We start from the raw sequence: 23523 nt of genomic DNA, 5'->3' as shown, positions 1-23523 counted from the left end.
TAAGTACAACCAAACTCCAAAATATTTCTGATTCACAGCAAGTTACTGAGAACACTGAATATACCCCAGAGCTGCTCTTACCTTTCCTGGCAGCATCTGTTCTCCGTCTTGCTGGCGACACCAGATCCTTTACAATCTGTAGCACTTGAATCATTGCTCGTTAGCAAGATCAAAGGAACAAGGTGCTCCTCTAAAATTCCAACAGGTTTCATTACTACACCTTATTACATTGCTGTCTTCAGTATGCTCAAGCAAAACTGATGCAGGAAGAACTCATCTACCTTCACAGGAAGATTTCTGCCGGATGACTCTACAGGCTGAGGTGATGGATTTAAAGTGACTTCAGCACAAGGAGGCAAAAAAACACAAGCAGTCCTAAATGTATTTCTGCAGAACATTTTAGAGTTATTTACTGCAGAGAACGCATACCGATTTCTCTAAATAAAGTTTAAAGGAAATGTTCACAAAGTAGCTAAAGAAAAAAAATTCCCCTTGAAATGACTGCTGACAGATGCAGCATGCTCCCCTCGGCTCAGTAACTAAGAAGTGTGGCTTGCATCCTCTTTTCAAGTCGGTTTCAATTCATGAAATTTCACATAATGCTTAAAGAAAGACTCCGGTGCAGTGCAGAGCCAGCGTCAGACCCACCGACAGAACTAAAATTAAACCCACCCTGCAAAAACTCCATCAGGCACAAGCAAGCTCCTGCTAAAGACAGTCACTGGGTTCCTTTCACCCCCCTCGAACAGAAACCTCTGACACCCTTGTACGTGACAGGAATTCTCACACACTGGGAGGCACGCTGAAAATCCTGGGAGTATTTCAGGCATTCTCTCACCCACCACCAGAGGCCCAGAGAACTATTTCAGCAAAGGTATTGTCATTACTTCTGCCAGGTAATTTTAGGCAGACAGATTGCTGTATGTGCCCTGCAAAATTTTTAATGGTATTTGGAAAATGTACAAAGGCCCTTCAGAAGTGCCTTTTGTCAAAGCCTCTGCAGAGCTAACCCCCAAAAAAATAAACATGAGGAATCATGTTTTATGTGATCACTTTAAATAACTGTCAGGCCTGAAGAGGCTCAGTGAACACTTCAGAAAACCAAATTCCTACGCAGCCCTGCAAGGCCTTGCACACACCAAGATCAATTTAGGAAGCCAACTACATGTTCTGAAAACCATAACATTAAAACAAACCACAGGCCACATGTTCCGGCCTTTAGACCTTCTGTTCCCATTGCTTAAGTGCTAGATTGGGAGGGGGGGGGAAGAGGTCATCTCTTTCCATTCTTCCATTTCCAGCTGCTCATCACAAGCATTTCAGATTTTAAGATTAACTGGCGTATTTATCCACATCCATGTCAGTCTCTTGACTCACACAGAGCACAGGAAAGACAAACTATGTCTGTTATGTCAGTCTCATTCACAGCCTGCCCATTAATCTCTGCCAGAAGGAAGAGCAACTCAAAGTTCTATCATAGTTGGTTAGGCAAAACAAAGACAAGTAAAATTCTTCTCCCTGCCAAGCTGTCCGATTTCTTCTCCCATTCTGCAAACATTCAAGCGTCCACCCAAGAGGAAGCTTGTAGACACACTGTGCAACTATGACTTACCCCTCCCTGAAAAAGGATTCTTCAAAATGCTACAGACAGAATCCTCAACTTTTCTATATTAAGAGTAATTTCTAACTCCTGGACCTAAAGTTAAATTCCAGGTTTAAGACTAATGACTTTATACCTAGAGAGGTTTGGAGAAGATTACTACAAGCAGCCCCTTCCAGAACAACTATAATTTCAGAACATTTAAATAAGATGTAAAATGCAGCGTTGTGCAGTAAGGTTTACCTGGAGGTCCGTTATTTAATAATCCAGTGCTCAAAACTGCTGTTGGAAGAACTTTTTCCGTGATTATCTTACCATGATGTGTTTGTTCTTTATTTAGTTGGGTAATCAAACAACTTTCAAGTCAGAGGTATAAAACTAAAGGAGTATCATTACTTGCAACTATACTACATTGCAAATTTTCTCTAAAAAACTGACTTCTAAAATCATGGTGAACAAAACACAACTACTACAGAACTACTAAACTTTCAATGGTCCTTATATAAACATATTATGGGCAGGAGGAAAAAGGAAGGAAAAAAAAGAGAGTAAGGTTGAATAACATATTCACTAATGACATCCACTTGGCCTTCCAAAGCAAGAATATACCTTGCAGATCCTACAACAGATTTTTAAATGAACTTGATTATCTAATTTCTACAGCAACATTCTCAAGTGCTGGAACAAAGAGAGGATGGTGGACTGACAAAGATTAACAGTTGAGCAGAGGCAGCAAAGAAGAAAGGACTAGAAGGCATGACTTGTACTTACTTTTGTCAAAAATTATTTTAAAATTAAGAAATTAAGCACTTCAGTACCTATTCCCTACTGCAAAAAGGAAGTCATTCCTTTTTCTTCCCAACTGTCCCTTATCCTGCTGGTACAGGTCCCTGTCCTCCCTTTTAAAGAGAGACACAGAAGAACTTCAGGATGGAAAGTCATTTTCACCCACACCTGCCTTCCTCAACATGAAACAGTTTCCAAAGTTGGTATGCACAGTAGTTTCCCCTCTCTTCTTTGTTGTGACAATTGGCATGTAGAAAAAAAAACTGAAAAAACAAGTAAAGCCTTAAAATTAATTCAGGAAAATGTAAACAAAATTCCACATGGAATGTAAAGAAAATGGTGCAAGTCTGAAGCAGGCATGATAAACAAGAAATTTCAACAAATCACTGAAACCTTGAAGAATTAACAATAAGCTTGGTGGCTGCTATTTGTCTTTCCTCAAATCAATTCATACACCCAGACAGTAACACTAAACGTGCTTTAGGATAGAGGCAATACCAAAAAGACTTCTAGAAATAAACCACACTAACTAGTTAAATTGTGTAATTTCATATCTTATTCATGAGTCAGAACTTGGTTATAGTTCACTCTTATCTTTGACTGATACTGAACCAACTGATACTTCCATACAATCTGTCACTGCAACTGCCACCACTCAGACCACACATCCTGACACAACACCCACTGTGGGCAAGGATACACCAGATGGAAGTTCACTGCAATTCTGACACAGATACACAAGGTGAACCACAAAGAAACCATGTCATAAATTTAGTGTAACAATTTGAGAAGATTCTGTTTGAGGAAAAAAAAAAGTAATGCTACATATTCAATGCATACAACATGGATCTCTGCCAAGCGTTTTTCCTCTTCAACAGCAAGCTTGCTAAGCAATATGTGCTTGATGATGTTCTTGGATTTTGCTTTTCTTCCTTGACTTCAAAATTGTAGGGAATACAGAAATCATGCACATGTTATCAACCTGATGAAATACACTGGTATTGGAAGGAGCAGTTAACAGGATGGGATGGATCACTGTGTACAGCCCTTGATCTCTCCTAAGCATAATAAAAAAAATGACCTGCATCCTGGTTAGTCAGCTATCATAATTCAGAATAAAAATGCTTCTGTTAACATAATTATAATTAACTGATCTTTGGAAGCAGTTCTTTTTCATGAACCATATTGCCAGGAGATAACACATTTACAGCACAAATGATGCTGCAGAAGGATGGCTCAGTGGGTATTTGTCAAAGGTATTTGACAGGAGGTGGGGAAGATCAGAATTTAAGTCTGAGGAAGACTTAATATTTTCTCTTTCACTCTCTTCTTCTAATCTGTAATGTTTATACATTCACAGCATTCTGTCTAGGCTATTAAAAAACCATCAAGAACCCTCGGGGTTTTCCCAGGCAGCACTGCAGCTACCCCAAAAAGTGCCTGCTTGTTGTGTCCTCATTTACAGAAAGATTTACAAGCTACTAACAGAAAAAAACCCCAACCCACTGCAATGGCTTGAGGGCTTTCATTCATAGGAACAATAGCCCCACACACATTTGAGCTGAAATATAGTTACTGTCACTGTTCTTTTTCCATCTCATACCAACCTGAACTGTCCAGAATTCTGCACACAGATTATTGCCCACATCTCTGCAGAAAACTGTGCAGGTCTGGCTTCATTACTCTACCCTGTGTTCCCCATAGCCAGAACTATGTCCTTTTCCCTACTGCTAGACTCCACACGTGGTTAAGATGCCAAGCTTTCAGGCCTGACACCCCAGGGAATGGAGAGCCCACAACAAAATGGCCAGGAAGGTCCCAGCCCAGGGCAGTGCTGTCACTAATGTTTCAATGGGAGCAGGATCAAGCCGTTAAGTCCTCTAGAAAGCAAATAAATACACGAAACACTTCTTCTGGTGTCTCCAGTTCTGCGATAGAGCAAAGACATTAGAGGAAGAAGAAAAGGATTCACAAAAGAGCAGGGTGCATTTGCACTTTGGACCCTCCTTTCTAGGCTGTAACACCCGGAAGGTGTTCCAGCACGGTAGGAGTCAGCAGGGCTGTCCCAGCCGGGCTGTCTGTAACAGGGGCTGTAAAAACTCCAGTGCCATCCAAAGGGAGGGCAGCTGCTCTTAATGACTCATTGGAATGTTTGCTTTAAAAGCTGCAGTTTCAGAAATCACACATGGCACAACTGCTTCATCGTCCCTCCCATCTTAGCAAAGGGGCTCAGAAAATGAAGATGACTTTCCCATCAGGATTAACTACCTCACATGCAGGACAAAAGTTTTCAAGAATAGACAAAAGGATTAAGGAGATACACATCAAGCATATTAGCTGGGAAAAGATTCTTTAAATATCGAATAGAAGGAAGAGTATATTATAAGAACATTTATATAGTCCCTTACAAAAAAAACAGCTTATTTTTTGCAAAAACAATAAATTCAGATAAAGTCTATCCAGTAGCTAAGGCAAATACCTCAACTATCCACAGAAACATTGTTTTATGATACTCTGACTTTTCCTGTCACAACAGGTCTTCAAATTATTTTCTGAAAACAATTAGGTATTGAGCTCTAAGACAGGCAATATATCATAATACAAATTATTACTACAGCTGCTATAAAGTAGGTTATCTATTGTTTCTCACTAATATTTTGAATTAATTTTCCAATCTCTGAACTGAAGCCTACAGTTTTCATTAAGTTTTAAATAATCTATTGTAGTTGGAAGAGACTTCTAGAGTTCCAGATCAATAATTAACTGTCCCCATAAATCTCTGAAACTTTAAATTCTTAATCTTCATTATTTTCTACAGATCATTCATTGAAGCACGAAAGAGGCAAAAAAAAAAAAGAAAATCTAAAAATTCTCAACAACTCTTAACAATTCCTATGTGAAATTGTGATAGCCTCTCTTGTAAAAATGTTTGCACCAGTGATACAACTCCATTTATTGTTCAGGGGTTCATTTTTCAAAAATAACTGCTTTTGGCTATGCATTTTGCAAAGCATCCATAAAAATAAATAAACATCCTCACCATCTTCTCAATGGTCCTTTAGAGTCAGTAACTGCTTAATCCAACAGAATTTGCATCCACTTAGGAATATTTTTTTCTTCATTTCTAGCAGGTTTGCTACCAATTTTAAAGCATGAAACTATGGCTGCAGTTTTTAAAAGAAACTGATGCAGATTTATGAGCTTTATTTAGAAGGCATCTTCTTGGGAGCAGAAAGTAGCTTGATCTAAAGGCTGGAAAAGTAAAGTTTTATTTTTGAAGTCTGTTTTTCTTTACACTTTAAACATACAAGAAAGCTGTTCATTAAATTCAGATGATGGAAAACTTCAATAAATGGTCAATGAAATTAATTCTACCTATTCCAGGAAAAAAAACCTATAAACCCAAAATAGAAAAACAAATTCTGTAACTGGGAAATAGAGAAGACAGAAAAACACAGGGCCACATTCTACAGACCTTACTGCACACAGTGAAGGAAAACTACACATTGCACAATCCCATCCCTGCTCAATTGCTCTCAGTTACCCTTCTTGCATCAGTTTTCATCCCCTCAGCTCTTGCTACAACACATTCTGCAAGCAGATCTAGACTGTAACAAGATAGACAGCAAGTTTCCCAGAGAGCCACAATGAAGGCAAGGGAACTGCCCATGTAGATCACTTTTATCACCCTGATAACAGACACCAGACACTAATGGAGATCAGTATCAGAAATTTGTGTTCACATAAGTCTTGATGCACTCTCTCCCCCCCCCAAAAAAAAAATCTACAAAAAGGAAAAAAGCATGTATAGATGTACAATTTGTTTTTTTCTTCCCAATAAATGTGTTTTATACCTGTCACTTCCATGAGAAAAGTAAGGGTACTGCTTTGTCTTTGCTCACATATTTTCTGTAGAACTGTACCACCAGATTTAGACATACAAGTGCATCTAAACTACACAGCTTAGCAACAGTTCAAAGGGTTCCAGAAGCTCTTAGATATTTAACCCATAAAGATGTGGCAAAAGGAATAGCTCAGGCTGCAGTGCAGAATTCCTTACATATAGAGGAACAGACTCATGTCTTTTGGGTCTATGTGATTAGGATTGTGTTAAGCAAGCTACAACTCATGAAAATGAGTAAGAATAGAATCACAGATTCTTATTATGAATCTTCAAAGTAATTCCATTGCTTTCTCCTCCCCCTCACACCATGCCCTTCAAAGGCCAAATGGTCACTTAAGGCTCATGAACCAGTCAAGAAAGCACCAACAAAGCATATGGAATTCCACCACCAACCAAAAAAGGTTGTAGCTAAGTAGTCAATTTCAAATAATTGATAAAATAAGGTTTGGTCGGGTTTTTTTAAACAGGAGGAAGAAAGAGGATGGTAGTACAAGATCTCATCTCAGTGAATGCACACACCCCACAGAATTTCTTCGTCTTCCTCAGATGACAAGTTTTCATACAGCTTTAGGTGCAAATGAAGATTTTTCTGCAAAAAAAAGTTCCATACTAGAAGTCTCAAAAAGAAATCAGACATTAATGAAGTTGCAATTACATAACAAAAACTATTTTAAATATATATTCATCAATAATATGCAGGATTTCCTGCACTTGCAGCATTTCAAACAGAATATGCAGCAATTTTACATTGCCTGGATTTGGGTCATGGCTGTAGTGCTAATCAACTAATTTATCTTAAGATAAAGGATATTATTAAATGTTCTGTCAAACCTAAGCACACAGAAAGAAGCCACACTAAAGACTTTTTTTCAGTTTTGCAATATGAAACAAAAATCAAAACTATTACTATCCTACATGTGCTAATACTGAAGTCAAAGTACATTCATTAGTTTAATCAGGCAAAGACTGATAAAAGTGAATGTGTGTTCAATTCAAAGAAAGAAGAAAAATAAAAACTTTGCTTTTAATTTAAATCCTTACTTGGCTTCCTTTTGAAGAGGATATAAATGGGACTAATAATCTTGTACCTCCCTGAGGCAAAGAAAAACTAGAAAATTGTATGCACTGCTATTTTTTAGTGTGATTAAATCCTTCACTGCATGTATACTTCTACACTGATATTTAATCTAAGTAATAAAATGCAGCTGTACAGAGGCACCAGGAAGAACATCAAACCTTATTAGTCCACTGCAAAATACACACTACTTTTACTAAGCCCATGTATTTGCAGGCATAGTTTGTGCAGCAAAGAGTACACGGTGTGGCTTTCTGTCACTGCAAGAAAAATCAACACTTTTAAAACAAGTTCTTGAATACTCTGCAATAGGCTAATCTAACACTAAGGTAGCATCTAATCCCACAAATGCAGCCTACCTTAGTAATGAAAAAACTATTATGAAGAGACACATTCAAAGGAAGAACAAATTCAACATTTCAAAAGTAGCCAATGGACATTAACCCAAAGGTCACACAGAGCAGAAGGGACCCACCCTCCTTTAAAAGGAAGCGTACCTGGGTCTGTTTGCTTCATGCAGTTGTGTTCTAATGGGAAACACCATTATCTGTTCACTTTTAGACTTCTGCCTCCTGCTCTCCTTCTACATTCACTCAGAAAATGCAGTCTTTCAAAGCAGATTTTAAATAACGTATTTTGAAAATTCAAGCTTAGCACTTGAATACGACAATCATGTTAACTGTGACTACTTAAGGTTAATGCTAGAGCTGTATTTGAGATGTTTTCTAAGTGGCTGGTTGTGGCTACCTTTATCTCTGTTTTGCCTCTGTTCTTACAACTGGATTTATTTAGTGCAAATTTGTAACAAGCAGGTCCCACTTCCTTCATATGCAATCCTATTTCCCATAAAAACATACACATGTTTCCACTATTGAAGAGTTCTCCTATTTCCTCGTCAATGAAAAAATGGTGGAAACACCTGGGCATCTGAGACTTCTTTTGTCAGCTTCACTTTAAGACAATCACTTTATCCAAATGAAGAATGCCTTACCTACTTATTCCATGAGCAAGAACAGAGGAACCTATGAACATTGTACCAGTTTTGGCAGATGGAAAACTGTAGTGTATTAACTGTTCTCTATGTTCTCTGTAGCTGTAGAGAATTTAAAATCATGCAAAGTTTCAGCTGACAACTGCCATGGTCCAGAGAAGAAGGGTCATCACTCTACCCAGTATTACATTCAGGCACTGTAGCCCAGCATTTTAACTCCCACTGGCACTACACCAATGCTAAAGGAACAGAAGTAGTGCCATCATCCCCCCTTTGCAGTGGATTTATCCTTGAACTTGACCAGTTAAGTGTCACATAATGACACCCAGGTAACCTGGCCTTGCTAAATCATCCTGTAAGTCCACTGAATGTACAGTGTTAAACAAAAATACAGATTGTGTTAGTTCTCCTAAATGGATGTTCCACTTAATGATTGATTGCATTAAGAAGAGGGGAAAAAACCACTCAAGAGCCTTATAGTGAGTTTCACATAAATATTATTTCTTTCAATTTGTGTTAATGCATGAGGAATAAATAAATATTGAAATGTCACTAAAAGTGACTCATTAGCCTTTGCTCTAAAAAAGAAAACTTTCCTACCACATACTTAAAGCAATACCTACAAATATTTTTGTCACTGCTTCTGACATAGGAAAGGGGGGGGGGCGCAGGGGAGGAAGAGGAAATAAAAAGCAGAATTGTCACTTTTCAATTTGTGCCTCATCTTTTTACATCTAGCAATAGACCAGCTTTCTTTTCTCCTGTCCTCCAAGACCAACCCTGACATCCTTCAAACATTCTTACAGTAATTTGCTGCAACTGGGGAGGAGAGGAAGCTAAAAGCTGGTCTATTTTGCAACCAAATATAAAATAATATGAACTGTAACTGCTCTGAAGCTCACAAGGCAAGCAGGGTCTGTCAAACAGCCTGAACACAAGCATAGCTGTAGCACAGCATCATTTCAAGAACTCAGACCTGCAGCCCTCAAGTGTCACCTCCAAACCTAAATTTGGGGGAGTGCAGGGAAGGAAGGTTATGCCATTGTACTGTTGGTACAACTTGGACACAGTAGCATCACAAAATAAAACTCCTCATATAATGCTGTACAAAAGTCTACTAAAAAAAAAGAAAAAAGAGAAGGAAAAAGCTTTATGTTGAACCCAAGAGAACATTCTGGTGAGAGACTTACTTCCCTATGTCCCTAAAAATTCTGGCAAGTCTGACTTGTGCTCAAAAGAGCTCTGAGTAAGGCTTTCAGCACTCCACCACAGAATTAGGCAGGTTTTCAAAGAGCTTTTCAAGGCTAAAACAGAAAGACCACATTCAAGAATCCTCTCCTATGGCAAACCAAAGTGCTTTATTAAAACAAAGTGCCCTTTTACATTAGTGAGCTGTTAGATTAATGAGTGCCCTGGCCAAAAGCACTGAGGTTCTACAGCATGTTGGTATGCCTTCCATTCTGGAGACCATTATTTTACACAAAATAAAACTGGGAAACAAAGGAAGAAAAATAAAGAACACATCACACCAAATTCCCAAACCAGAAGAACTTGGGAGTACTACACAGCTTTGTGCTTGCTTCAGAAATTTTGAGCAGGATACGTCTAGGTTTACCAATAGCCTTGAAAAAATTCCAGTGCTATCTTGCCAGTCCCCCGCATAATTTTAGGAATTAAAGTATCTTAATTATAGGGGAGAGGGTCCTTTGCAATGAGAGCTAACACAAGCCTTGAAATCAGCTGATTGATAGGGTATCACCTAAGTGCAGCTGCTTTGTTACCACAAACATCTGCAACCATCCTTGTAAACAGTGAAAGGATAACAGGCTGGATAGTTTAAGTAAAGAAAAGATCATAAACTTAAACAAATATGGAGCCAATAATCTTGCTGACATTATTTGCATAACCCCACTTCTGGCAACAACCCCAAATATTTTCCAACTGTGTTACAAAACAAAGAAGTTGTTTCCTATCAGAAGTTGGGTAAAGCATGTCAGAATAGTTTTTCTAGAAACCCTGTCAATTTAGCTTAAAATAACCACACATCTTCTAAATCAGATGTTTTGTTTCTTGAATATAAACATGAATAACAACATAAAATGAGACTACAGCTCAATTATTTTTCTTATCTGTGATAAAGTTACACCAATGTGCAGCAGTGCTCCACTTTTCCTATGCAGTGGTGCATATTATTCAATCATTTGTATGGAAAGTGAGAATCAACGTTACTCACGACAGGCAAGGAAAGTCCTGTGAACACCTCACCTAACACTGCTGTTGGGAAAGTTCTTCTTGTAGTCCATTTCTAATCCTTCCTCTGATTCAGCTGTTTTGTGAATTCTTTGATTCAACAGGAAATAACACCACCATTAGGGAGCTTAAAGCTGCAGCCTCTCTAAGTCCTCCTGCAGTAACTGCAACATTGTTCTGTGACTACTCAGCGCCTTATGCAGAGAAGGGGGTGCCCACCCAAACATCTACATTTGTAACTGTTGCTTTTCATCTCTGTTTTAGTTGGGAATTTCTGCATTCTTCCCCGTTTGGAATGTACTTGAATACCACCCTCAACTTATCAGAGGATGAATAGGATCCCAGAAATATGAATTGCTTACATAGTGGCAGATACTTGATACTCACTGCAGAGAACAAGGTTACAGTGTTCTTGTGCTACTCACTCCTTCTGCTGCAGGAGCACCAAAGACCCACGATAAAGGCATCATTGTGCAATGTTCTAATAAGGGAGCACAGAGAGAGGCCCAAAGACTAAGGTTTAAATAAAAAACTATGTAATGGGAGAATATTATCATGCCAAAGGCATGTACTCCTGTGTATGCCAATTAGTCATAATAATTCAGCACTCCTTACTGGCCATCAATCAAAACACTGAGGCAGACAAATGTTAAAAGATGACTCTCTTTTATTTATAAACACATAAATAAAAGAATTTTTAATATATTTTATGTAGATCTATAATTTATAATATAAAGAGAAAATAATTACATAAAATATATATCACAAACAAAACATGTAATGCATGTTTAAATATACATAAATTATTATCATAACCATCTTTCTATCATCCTTGTTGTTCTGGACACACACAGCTAGCATATCATAAAGTAAATAATCCAACCTTAATTTCCAGTACAAACGTGGCAGAATAAATGTGAAGTGCCTAAAAAGGACACATTTGGGAAACTGTGTGTGTATACAAAAAGACTGGAATTCCAACAACATTAATGATAGCAATTTTCCTGCCACAGTTCTCCTGTCAGCTCAAAATTAACAATAGTTTCTGGCCAGTGCCAACATCTTGGTCTACAAACAGAAATTACATCTCTTTAAAAGTAGGTGTCATGTTGCACTAACTTATTTAGAGAAGCCACATCAACCTGCCAGGAAAAAGCCCAAATGAAAGAAGATAGATTTGAAGTTCCCTTTATGGAAAAATAAATTAAAAAATAACACCTTTTAAAAAACGTTCAGTAAATGTATCTGAAATGTATGCAAAGAATTTTACAAATTTAGCTCTACTATACATTAACTAATTTAAACAGTAAATATTATACAATACCTCTTCGTTAGCAAGGCCCTATAAAAAGGGACACTACTGAACTTGACTCTAAAACCTGCAAACACAGCTTCTGGATGTGATTAATGTATTTTTTGGTAAATGCAACCTCCTGCAAAGATGCAGCTTTACTTCTGACTATAAAAATTGAAGACTTACTTCATTCAAGTAAATACATGACAGAATAAAATTCAAAAACTGCTTATCTGCCTCTTTGATCAAAAAATAAATTTTAAGTGCACGGGAAGCAACAACTTACCAGCCCTAAATATCCTAAAAAGTGACCAAAAATAAAGGAAGGATTAGAAAACAAATTTAAAAATTAATTTAAAATCTGTTTAAATACAGATGAATTTCAAGAACCTTTCATTTGTGTTCTGATATATTTAAATAGCTGTACTATGAGCAAAAAAAAAAAATCCACAGGGTCTGAGAAGCTGCATCATTACGTCAATTGAATAAATAAGAAATCCGACATAATAAAATGTGAATATTAAAACAACAAGTAAGTTTCTACTAACATGCCTGCATTTCCCCCATGTGATGCATCAGTTCTGTGCAAAGTATTTGGGTTTAGATTTTATTGCTATTCATGCACCCTGTGTATTCAGAGGAGCAGTTTAATTACAGTATTGGTGAGAAACTGGGTCATCCAAGATCTGATTAGTCCTCTGGAGATGCCTCTCCTTGCTTAGCATAGAGGAAGCCCAAGATTACTACATTCCTGAACAACTTAAGCTATAGTTCCATACACACTTCCTGCAAGGGAAAAACAGCATTTACCAGAGTCTCACCCACGGATCACTGACCCCCACTCCTGCACTGCTCTCCCTGCATGGCAGCAGTGCACCCATGGACACAGCTACCTAGGCAAGAGCTTAGGGACCCCACCTAATTCCATTCAGCCCCATGAATGCTCCTGTAGCAAGGAAGAATGCAGGAATTCAGGCAGGCAAAGGACACCGCCCCCATTACCGGCATGGGCAACATTTTAAAGAGGTCATGAAGTTTTAAGACCCTGAGTTCAGCCTTGGCTCCTACAGCCCAGATCTTTCTAATGAGACTTCATTCAAAACTTCCTTGTCGAACCATACAAGTTTCTGTAACCCATTAATTCTAACCTCTGAATCTCTATTTTGAGTCAGAAAATTATCTCCAGCTCAGTTGCTGACAGTCTCACCCTGTACAAGCTGCACTACATAAAGAAGAGATAGAGCAGCAAAGGGGCAGTACCCCAAGAAAACAGATCTGAAAAGTTAAGAAAACACAGAGGAGGAACAGTGAAACAAGACTGAGTGGCAAGTTCTACTACAAGATTCTAGAGCCAAACAACAACATGTATTTTTCATGTTTCAACATCCCACTATAAAAAAGTTAATAGTGTACTACTACTGATCCAAATTCTCATCTGTCACTACAGTTACAGTGGTAAATTCCCTTGACAGCTTCAATAAAAAAAGAGAAAACATTAAATAAATACTGATACTATCAATGAAGCAATTTTTAGGGGGTCACTAATATACAGTAGTTTTACTATTTAAGAGTCTTGTGGGTTTCCTTCTTTTTCACATAGCTGAGTTGCAGGGGGGTTACTATTATTTATCTGTTAAAAATTTTTTATGAACATATCAGAAGTCTTCAAAGCAACCTTTTTCAAATATGTATTATGGCTCTTTATCCCCTGTATTCTACAATTCTTTATTATTCAGAGCTTCGGTTTTTCATAGAGAATTACTACTTCAAGTTTCAGGAAAGATAACCCAGGAGACACAATAGCTTCTTCTCTATTTCTCAAGTCACAGTATTTATAAAGATTAGAAGACAATTGTGCTGTGAAATCACAACAACAATTGTGAAAACACTTCACAAACTGTAGCTTCAAACTTGCATTTTATAAATGGCTTTCAGGGTTCATGATTCAAAAATAAAACAAAAACTTAGCGTGTAACATAATCTGACACCCTTTACCTATTCATTATTATATATTGTAGAAGTATTTTGGTTTACTTCTAAGCTTTCCTTCCCCAGCATGCAGTTGTCTCGGTGAACCAGAATCTAGACTTCTTCCTTTCTTTCCTTCAATCTCAGCTCACTGCAAAGAAGTGATGACTACAAAGCCTCTTAAACCAAATCATTCAGCTTTAAAATGATTTGCAACACTTCACCCACAACACATAAAGTGCACAGCCACCTACACTTCAGGTAAAACAAACAAAAAGTCTATTTCCCAGTATTTATGAACAGTTTGACTTGGTCCTCAGTTTACTACAGATTCCTTCTGACACACCAGGAGGGGAGATCAGGGTTGAGGGGGGAAAACTGAGCCAGCTTTAACTCACAGACTTTCCTTAGCACAGGAAGCTTTACAGATGCCTAGAACACTTTCCTCAGCTGCAAGCACAGAAATAATAATATGTAGAATGGTTTGGGTTGGAAGGGACCTTAAGATCATCCAGTTCCAACTCCCTGCCATGGACAGGGACACCTTTCAGTAGACCAGGTTGCTCCAAGCCCCATCCAACCTGGCCTTGAGGCAGTCACTACAGCACTGCATCTTTATCTGTTATGGCTGACCTTAACATTTGTTCTAATTCCCAAGTTCATGGTTCATTAACAGGGAAATCGACAGCCAAAAATATTTCTTTACATACACTACAAGAACACAGAAGGAAAGAAAAAAAAATCTATTTTTTTAGAAATCTCAAAGCCATAAGGTTCCTCTGTGAACACGAACTAGAAAGTCAGAGCTGTAATGAGAGGTCAAGGTATGTAACCAACCATCAAAGAGAAGCAGCCTTTAATCACACCATTGTGGGCTTGATTTGAACTGGTGAAGCAAAAACTTCCCCCATCATTACCAAGCCACACCAACCATTTGCAGAATGTAAGATTACATTGCACAGCATCTCTCAAAACACACAAAATGAGTTCCTACACTCAAGTCGAACAGAAAGCAAACCTGAATTGATGAGAGTGAAGCACAGAGAAGCAGGTGACCTTCCAACCGCAGCCAGCATTAAGTTTTTTGTGTGTATAAAACAAAAAAAAAGCAGAAAGACAAAGTCAAGGAAAAAATACTCTGTATTATAAGTTGGCACTGCATCTTACACATTTAAAGGGAAAAAAATTAAGATGTCAGCAGCTTGTTGCAATAGTGTGCACTAACATTTAGTTTCACTGCAGCAGTTCAAATAATTTCACTGTACTGACCTCTCCTCAAAGGAGAAAAGCACAGGAAAATTCCCAAAAATAAAGAGCTGAGTTTATAATATTAAGAACTTATCACGACACTATACATTTTCTGGCCACTAAATGTTAATATCTGGAGAAAATGCAAATTAAACCAACTCTTTCTGTGGTGGGACATTCTAGGCAGGTTGCATCCACCAGGATTTCTCTGAAAAGTTATCTTTAAATACATAACAAATCAATAATCAACTTCACTTAGCTACACTTAATACTATTACAAACCCTTTAAGGATATTACCTCAGTGTCCTGTAAGACACACAATCAAAAAGCACAATTTCAAATACAAATCTGTCTTACACTTATTTATGAAAACAGACATTTATAAAGCCATTCCACAGAAATAAAAGCCTCCGTTTTAACAGATTTTTTTGTACTGGCCTACAACAAACTATCACCACGAACAGTGAACTCTGAAATTCTGTCAATGCTCTTCCCCAACACAGGGGAAGATCCAGTACAACAAGGTCCAAACCATGCACTTACACACCTGGTAACTATTTAAAAAGTTAAACAAAAAAAGTAGTTCTTTCATTCACTTTCAAAAAAAACCAAACCAAAACTGATCATTGGCTTAAAAATAAGCATGTGTGTGCTTCATAAGTATTAGGATATTAACAGACTTACTTCTACGAGCTATATCAATAAAATAATAAGCTTTATGTAACTAAATTTATATGGTAAACGACAAATATTACATGGTAAAAATTACTTAAGCTAGTGAATAAAGTTGGCAAAAAGCCCAAATAGATATGATCTGCCTGTGAATAAATTTAGGACCGATATTAGAAAACACATTTTTAATCATTTTAAGACTTAAGAGTCTAGCACAGCCCTTCACAAAGAGCAATGAAATATATATTGCATCAAGTACATCACAAGAAAATAATGAGTAGGATTTGATAATGTAGCCTGCACATAACAGCATTCTGGAGTTTTTACTGGCCTTCTGAAGGCTGAGATTACCTCATTTTAGATAGGTTTTTGGTTTGAATAATACTAGGTGATGCACAAGTTAGGAATACTAGAGACTCCCACCATTTTTAATACATCTAGCTATTCCAGGTGCCCACAGATTTTATGGATAAGCTCACATGTACAGAACTATGCAAATAAATGCAGCTTTGTAAGACATGATACATACCTTATTGACTGAGCTATTTAGAAAAGAGAAGCATAAAACTAAGGACTGTGCTTATAGTTCAAGTTTCTCTCAAGTAAACCATAAACTAAGAAATTCAACATCAGCCAAATATAAAACATCTAATCTTCTCTAAACCATATTTTTTTTTAAGTGGCACTTTGTGTTGTGCCCTTGAAGCCCATCACTTAGCACAGCCTTAAGCATCCACTCTACCACAGGAATGCAGCGTCCTGCATTGAAGAACATCGTTTCTCACCACCACAAAAAGTACTGCCAAAACGTTGTCTTGCATTTGAATAAGGGTCTTCATTCTTCCTAATGAACAGCTGAGCCCTCCAGTCTGGAATCAGCTCAAAATCTGACCAAAACCAAGAGTGTTTTGCTCTGCCTGTAAAACCAACATCACCACAGCAGCATCCTGAAGTCACACCTAACAAAGCAACTATGAGTCAGTTATTTGTTATGTTTAAGACTCTACATAAAGTAATGACATCACATGAAAAACTCTGTAAAACAAATGAAGATTCATAAACAGTGTTTGACAAATCAGGATATTCCGGTATTTGAATAACTGCCTGGAAAATTGTCCTCTACGCAATACAGCGAATAGGTTTAAACATCAGAAAGTAAACAAGTGTGAGCAGCAATATGAAAGAAAGTAGAGACACATCTGTATAAAAACTAAAATAGTTCTATCTACACTAGCATGAACCCTATAGTTCAGCAATTCTTTCAGTCCTTTTTTTGGTGTAATTTTTCCTCTGCGGCATTTAGCAAGCATGTCCTTCATCATTCTTTTTTATTTCCAGCTGTCAAGAACAATCATTTTTCATTTAGTTTGACAAGAAATTTAACCAACAATTTTCTTTACTCACTTCCTCCCAGAAACTCAAATGGTCTTATTTTACTAACACAGGATATAATTATCCTGCAAACAAGATGCTTTTTCTTCAGCACATTCAGTACAATTGTGTTGAAGTTGAGCTACATTATAAATACAGTTCCTGTGCAAATGAAGTTTTATCCTTATTTCTACATGAGGCAAGGCCAAGTAACACTGCTGACAAAAGGTGCATTAGGAAGTCTCACATTTGCAAAACTTATGAGACCTTTAAATACTCAAAAGAGCTCACTAAAAAGAGGTTATCTTACCCATCAGATATGACCTAAATCAAAACTTCCGGTGTCTTTCATCTGGTTTTTTCCACCGTAACAGATACTAAGTCACACTTTTCTATGGCTCAGATCATTCCAATACATGCCAAAATTCCTTTGGGATCAAATCTCTATACTGGAATTTGAGTAAGATATTTATTTTTTTCCTATAAAATGAAGTCCATTCATTTTATGTTGGATTTTTACCAGTTATTTTAATTCACCAGGCAGTCACAAATTTTGGAGTTCTTAGCAAACCCAAGGCATTTTCCCCTCAGAGTTACATGTTTTATTTATACTGAATAAAACAAACATCAGCTTGTTACAGAACTCAACTTCTTGAAAATGAGACCAGACTACAAACAGAGAAGTCTTACAGAGCACACATCGATCGAAAGATTGCAGATTACAAATGGCATCTGCCAAATCTCAGTTTTATTCGCTTATTTTTACAGGACTGAAGACATAAAACTCAGTATGAATGTTTTTGAGGAAAAACCACCTCCCAAAACCTTCTACAGAAGTACAGTTCTTTTAAACTGCAAACTAAGGGGGGGAGAGGGGGGGCTTCTGAAAGAAAGATATCTACTTACTCATGACTGGAAACTTCTTTGTATATAATCCAAGACAGGTCTTGAAGCAAGGTATTTTGTTGGAGAAGGTTTCTCAGAGGTATACATGTCCTGAAGGTGGGAGAAAAATAAAAATACAAATAATTTTTTCAACTTCAAATCACTGGAATATATGTTTACATATAAACAGTCTTTCCTACTGTTTTTTCATCCTCTTTGTTAAAAAAAAGAAGGAACACAAAGATATGTTTGCTATGACTGAGGAGCTTTACTGCTTATGGATATATTTTGCAGTTTATTGACTCAAAATGTGCATCTTCTTCTAACGATCACATTATAAACTTGTGCGTTTATGTGCCACAAAAAATGTGCAATAAAAAATAATGTTTGTTATCTCTTGGGAACAGTTAAAAACTTAGTAAGTACAAGACTACAATATGTGTATAGTAACTGAAAATTCCAAAGTAGTATTTTCCTTCAGCAATCTCAGCTAGCAACAGGATGCAGAAAAACACTCTTTGAAATGCAATTGAGATTACTAAACAAGCACAGGTTGGCATGGACATCCAACACTTCCTCCTCAGAAAAAAAACTTGAAAAAGTTACCCTTTCCAGCAACTATAAACCTACAGTTCCATCAGTTCCTCATAGATTTCAAAAAAGGATACCCAAGTAGGGCAGATATGGATTCACTAACAATATGCCTGGCCCTCCCTAAAGACAAATACAGAGGACTTAATCTCCAACAATGACAGCACAGCAAGTACATTTTGAAAAATTTATTATATAATCTCCCTCCTGCTGCTAAAAGCAAGTTTATACAAGTCTGATAGAACAGTTAAGCGAAAGCAACTTCATCTCACAGCTGAGATGAAAAGAAGAAATCCAACATATCTACTAAGCTATGAACAGTTTTCATCTAATACCTGCACAAATAGAGACTATCTGTAAATTAAGGAATATTATGTGATAAATTTCCATTTTTCAAAACCAATTAGAACCTGCTGAACCACACCACCTGTGCTAGTCCAGCCAGATAATATCTTGTGCTGACTCAGATTTCAAGTCTCAACTCTCCTGATCTCTTCATGCTTAAAAAAAAGCAAAGCAAAATGCAAAAACACATGAGAAGAGATGCAACTTTTCCTAAATTATTACTTCACATAACATTCACAGATCTACAGCACGCAGCAAAGTAGTACAGGAACAACCACAGGACAGCCCAAAAAGGTTCCTTTATCAACTGCTAAAACAATTTTAAAAAAACATAAAATAAACATCAAAACCACACACACCACAAAAAAAAAAGAAATCCAGCTGCCAAAAGGAAGCCTTTGGTAAAGCTGTGGACTGAAAATTACAACCAACTTTTTTGCACTGAAAAAGTAAAACAGGGAAGCGACTCAGTAGAGGAAGAAAACAGCTGAAAAAATCCACACACAAACATTCTAAATGAGCAGAGATGAACACAAAGCCATGAGCTGCAATAATCAGTGAAGAAGAACAGTTTAACTGCAGGTCCTGTCAACTTTCCAGGAACGTCTGCTAAATTAAATATTTAAGCACACACAGCCAAATCAAAAATGAAGTGTCTGTTAAAACATATCATTAGAACTGCAGCCTTGTCAGCTTCCTCTTGATTACTGGTGTCAAAATTAGCACGTATAACTTTCATGATATTTAATTATTTACTGGGCTAATAACACCTATTATATGTTAAGAATATCAACTGGATCAAACAGAGAGACCTCAAACCAGGCCCAAAGCACTTTTGACCACAGCTTCACACTACCTTTGGGCCCAAATTCTTCTGGAATCTTATGCATCATCAACTGGAAGACCAGAGTCTCCCATTCAACTTGATTTTCCAAAGGCATTATCTCACCTTAGTTTTGTAAATATGAACTAACAATACTTTACCCCTGAGACATCGTGTTACATGACATTTTGTGTCTATGTACAGGAAAAGGCTGTTCATTAGGAAAAAACAAAACAGCAGCTCTGAAAACCACTTAAGGCTAATAATAGCTTAATTATGCACCCTCATCGCTTATAAAAACCTTGTCACGTAACACTGAGGAAATGAGATGGGGATGATACAGAGGCTCTGTTCCACCTAAACGTGTGAAAAGTGAATGTCCCAGCGCACGACAGCAACCTGCCCTCCAACTCCCAGCCATAAAGTGCTACTCCTGTAGTGCCTTCAGTGTCCAAATACTTTGTTTAGCCATTGCTAGCATCTTTTACCAAACAATGCAGACTTCTGGTAAATTCAGTCGATTGTTCTTTGAAATAACACTACGTGTGTGTTTTATGTCATTTCCCTTGTAAATAACTTTTTTAAGAAGTGCAAAGTTTTGTCTTTCATCTGTAATTTTGATTATAGCAATAGCAAGCAGTATTGAAAGTCAACACTACCAAATACCAGACAGTCCCTGCGTTCTATTGCATTGCAATACCAACACTTTTTCCTAGGGATGTGTGTTAGGAACCAAACTGTTTCCACTTTGTTTTCTCAGCCAGCCTGGTTTATTTCAAAGCTTGCAGGGTTCTCTCCTGTACAGAAACGCTACCAACTACTACAAAACAGAAAGAGTAAATTACTTGTTGAGCGTCTTTCTGAAAGACACCATCTTGGAAAAACTTTTAATTCAAAACAGTGCCTGACACCCTCTCTGCTTTCCCTTGCAATCAACAAGGCTATAATTAAAAAAAACCCCAACCACCAACCCACCCACACATACCTTTGATCTTTGTCTTTTCCTGAAGAGCTAAACCCTTGTATTCCATCCCATGTTTCCTCTACTGACACACATCTACTCACTCTTGGGTGTATCACCTTCAGTAGCTATGAAACTATTGGCATTTTAGCTGAGACTTGAAAGGAATACCTGCAGCGAGTGAAGCTCTTTGCAACTCCGAATTCACACACACTCATAATATATTCAATTACCTGTTTCCATAGCTGGTGCCAGGTCTCTTTTTTTACCCAATACTCTGTTTCAGGATAATGAGCAGGAGCCAGATTGCAAGCAAATTACAGCATATTGTAACTCTATGCAGTATGACTCTACCCGCAGAAAAGATTTTCCTTTAAGTTGGCAATTAAAGGTTCACGTCTAGCCTCTGTGTGTGTAATTGTAGTATCTGTTTAACTTAGATGCTAAGGAGTTAACATTAAGAATTTATACCCTCAGTTCCCAAGAACCAGGAATCACAGGAGCAGCATGCAACTGCACTGCTTAAATACACAAAGATAAAACAGTCTAAAGACAGCCTGCCTTGCACAAATCAGTATTTTAGTGTCATTTACCGTCTTCTTTAAACCAAACGTTACGGCCCCTCACAGAAAACAGAGATTTCAGAAGCACTGTGTTTTAGAGTTGCACAGATAGCTGGCTGGCAAAACACTAAGTCCGAAATTGGTGGTTTCTGTGCTGTATAATCAGAGGGCAGAGGAACAGCTGGTTAAAAGGCAGTTCTACTAAATACTTATTTTACACTGCATCTCAGCTGAATTAACTTTAAAGTTATAATCAGAAACAACAAAAGTTAAAAAGGAGCAAAACTAAGTCACTTCAGAGCACAGCTATTAAAAAGAACATAACAAAACCCCCTAATATAGCACCAAGCTTCTGAGCATCCCAGCTCAGCAAAAGGCCCAAGACAGCACAAATGCACAATTCACAACAAAGTGAAATTGCCACTGTTTCAGAACCTACACAGAACCACTGACTGGCCACAGATGAGGAAGCACATGGAAGTACAAATGAAACAAGCTCAACGACACACCCTCCTTTGTTCATAGCAGGAATATTTACACTACAAAGCGTTGAGGCAAATCGCCTTTAGTTTCAGGCACTGCTGATTGGCCGCTGCGTTTAATACACACACGCCTGGCAGAGTTGGAGTTTCGACTGTTACACAGCAGCTCTAGATTGCACGGCACGCAGCAAGCTAGAAAACCATAGAAAACAATTATTTAATATAATTATCCTAGCTGAAATGATCCTCCACAAGATACATTTGTTGTGAACAGGGCAGATGTGCATTTGTTTTCACTCCACTGTAATTCAGGGAAAGCTGAGAACCAGCTCCCCTCACAGCCAGCTTTCAGTGCAGCTGCCTCCTCCAAGCAGCAAATGGCACAAAGAAAGTTATTCTAGAGCATATGCGGGTGAACAACTGGTAAAGGAGTTTGGAGACAGAGACTTTTAAGTCACCACTTGACTCTCGTTCAGCTGGCAGTTCAGTGGCTTCTGTGATTCTCTACAGGCAGCCATCCACGCCACAGAAAGAACCTGAAACACCTGATAATAACTGGCTCTTTGCTGGCAGTCCCAGCGGAGATGGAGGACTGGGAGAGGGCCATGGAGACCCAGGGCTGAGCACAGCCTGGAGGACGCCCTCTGCCCCAGCCCACCGCTGCCAGCCTGGCACTTCCTACCACATACCTGCAGTATTACCAAAAGCAGAGGAGGGAGCAGGTACAGAGAGAGCAGCGATGCCAAAAAGTCACATTAAAGGGTTCAGCCATCGAAATCCTCCCTACTCCCGACTAGGGCGGCACTGCCGCCTCCCACGTGGACAGAAAAGGGGGGCCTCAAGGAGGCCCCAAGTGTCCGACCTACAGCCGTGACTCCCTCAAGCACACACCCACACACACAGGCCCCCCCCCAGCCTCACTCTGACTGCGGCCCCTCACGCCGCCAGACCTCACTGCAACCATACAATGGCACCAAGGGCATCTCCACAGGGCTTCCCCCGGGGTCCCCCAGCACTCCCGGCTCCGCCGCGTCCCGCACCCTCCGCAGCCCCCACGCGCCGACCCCTCCCCAGCAGAAAGAGCAGGGGACCTCCAAAAACGCACACACCCCTCCGCTGGGAATGGAACAATCCAAGCACCCCAGCACCCTGCGGGAGCCGGCTCCCGCCACTTCCACCTCCCCGGCCCAGCGAGGGGTGCGCACCCCCCCCCGGGGGAGGATGGTAGTGCCCGCCTCCCCGCAGCCCGGAGGCACCCGCCCGCTTCAGTGGAGGCTCCGGCACGGCACCTCCACACACACCCGCGACCCCCCGCGCACCCCCGCAATGGACGGGTCCAGCCGGCCACCCCGGGGCCACACAATGGCCGGAGCAAAGTCCCGGCGTGCCCCTACCTTTGCTCGGCTTCCTCCTCTTCCCGGGGCCTCCCTCCCTCCCTCCGCCGCCTTCCCCAGCGGCGCGTCCCTACTCGCTGCCCCGGGACTGGCGGCCTCCGACCAGGAAGTGCCCCGATGTGACACCGCCGCTATGGAAACCCTCCCCGTCCCCGCCCCTCCCACAGGGCTGACCCATCGCGGCCGCCATCTTGGGCTCGGGACGGGGTGGCTGGTCGGGGCTGCGAGCTCCTGTGGGGAAAAACGGAGGGAAAACACCAAACAGGCCTTGTGTCGCTGAGAAACTCCTTGGCTGTGCTGCATGAGCCACCAAGGTCCT

At 39.2% G+C, this 23523-nt stretch overlaps 1 protein-coding gene across 6 annotated transcripts in view; it reads right to left on the bottom strand.

Annotated features, from left to right (window-relative positions):
* LOC121673342 (USP6 N-terminal-like protein) overlaps positions 1–23309 on the bottom strand; it is a 112416-nt gene extending 89107 nt beyond the window's left edge. Inside the window, exons 1-2 of one of the 6 annotated variants that reach the window (XM_042046568.1) lie at positions 23205–23309; positions 18067–18156 (exon numbers count right to left, since the gene is read on the bottom strand). In XM_042046568.1, the coding sequence (XP_041902502.1) occupies positions 18067–18070 (4 nt within the window). In that variant the 5' untranslated portion in view covers positions 18071–18156; positions 23205–23309. Of the gene's footprint in view, positions 1–81; positions 675–18066; positions 18157–20998; positions 21590–21866; positions 21890–22499; positions 22524–22919; positions 22941–23204 lie in introns of those variants that run through there. The other 5 variants (XM_042046570.1, XM_042046572.1, XM_042046571.1 and 2 more) reach the window with 5 other exon arrangements.
* Between the last annotated feature and the right edge of the window lie 214 nt (positions 23310–23523).

The sequence above is a fragment of the Corvus kubaryi genome, unplaced genomic scaffold (genome assembly GCF_017639235.1).
Source record: "Corvus kubaryi isolate FWS band 111438036 unplaced genomic scaffold, C.kubaryi_AGA036_p1.0 65361, whole genome shotgun sequence".
NCBI lineage: Eukaryota > Metazoa > Chordata > Aves > Passeriformes > Corvidae > Corvus > Corvus kubaryi.
This window is presented reverse-complemented; position numbering and strand designations above follow the sequence as displayed.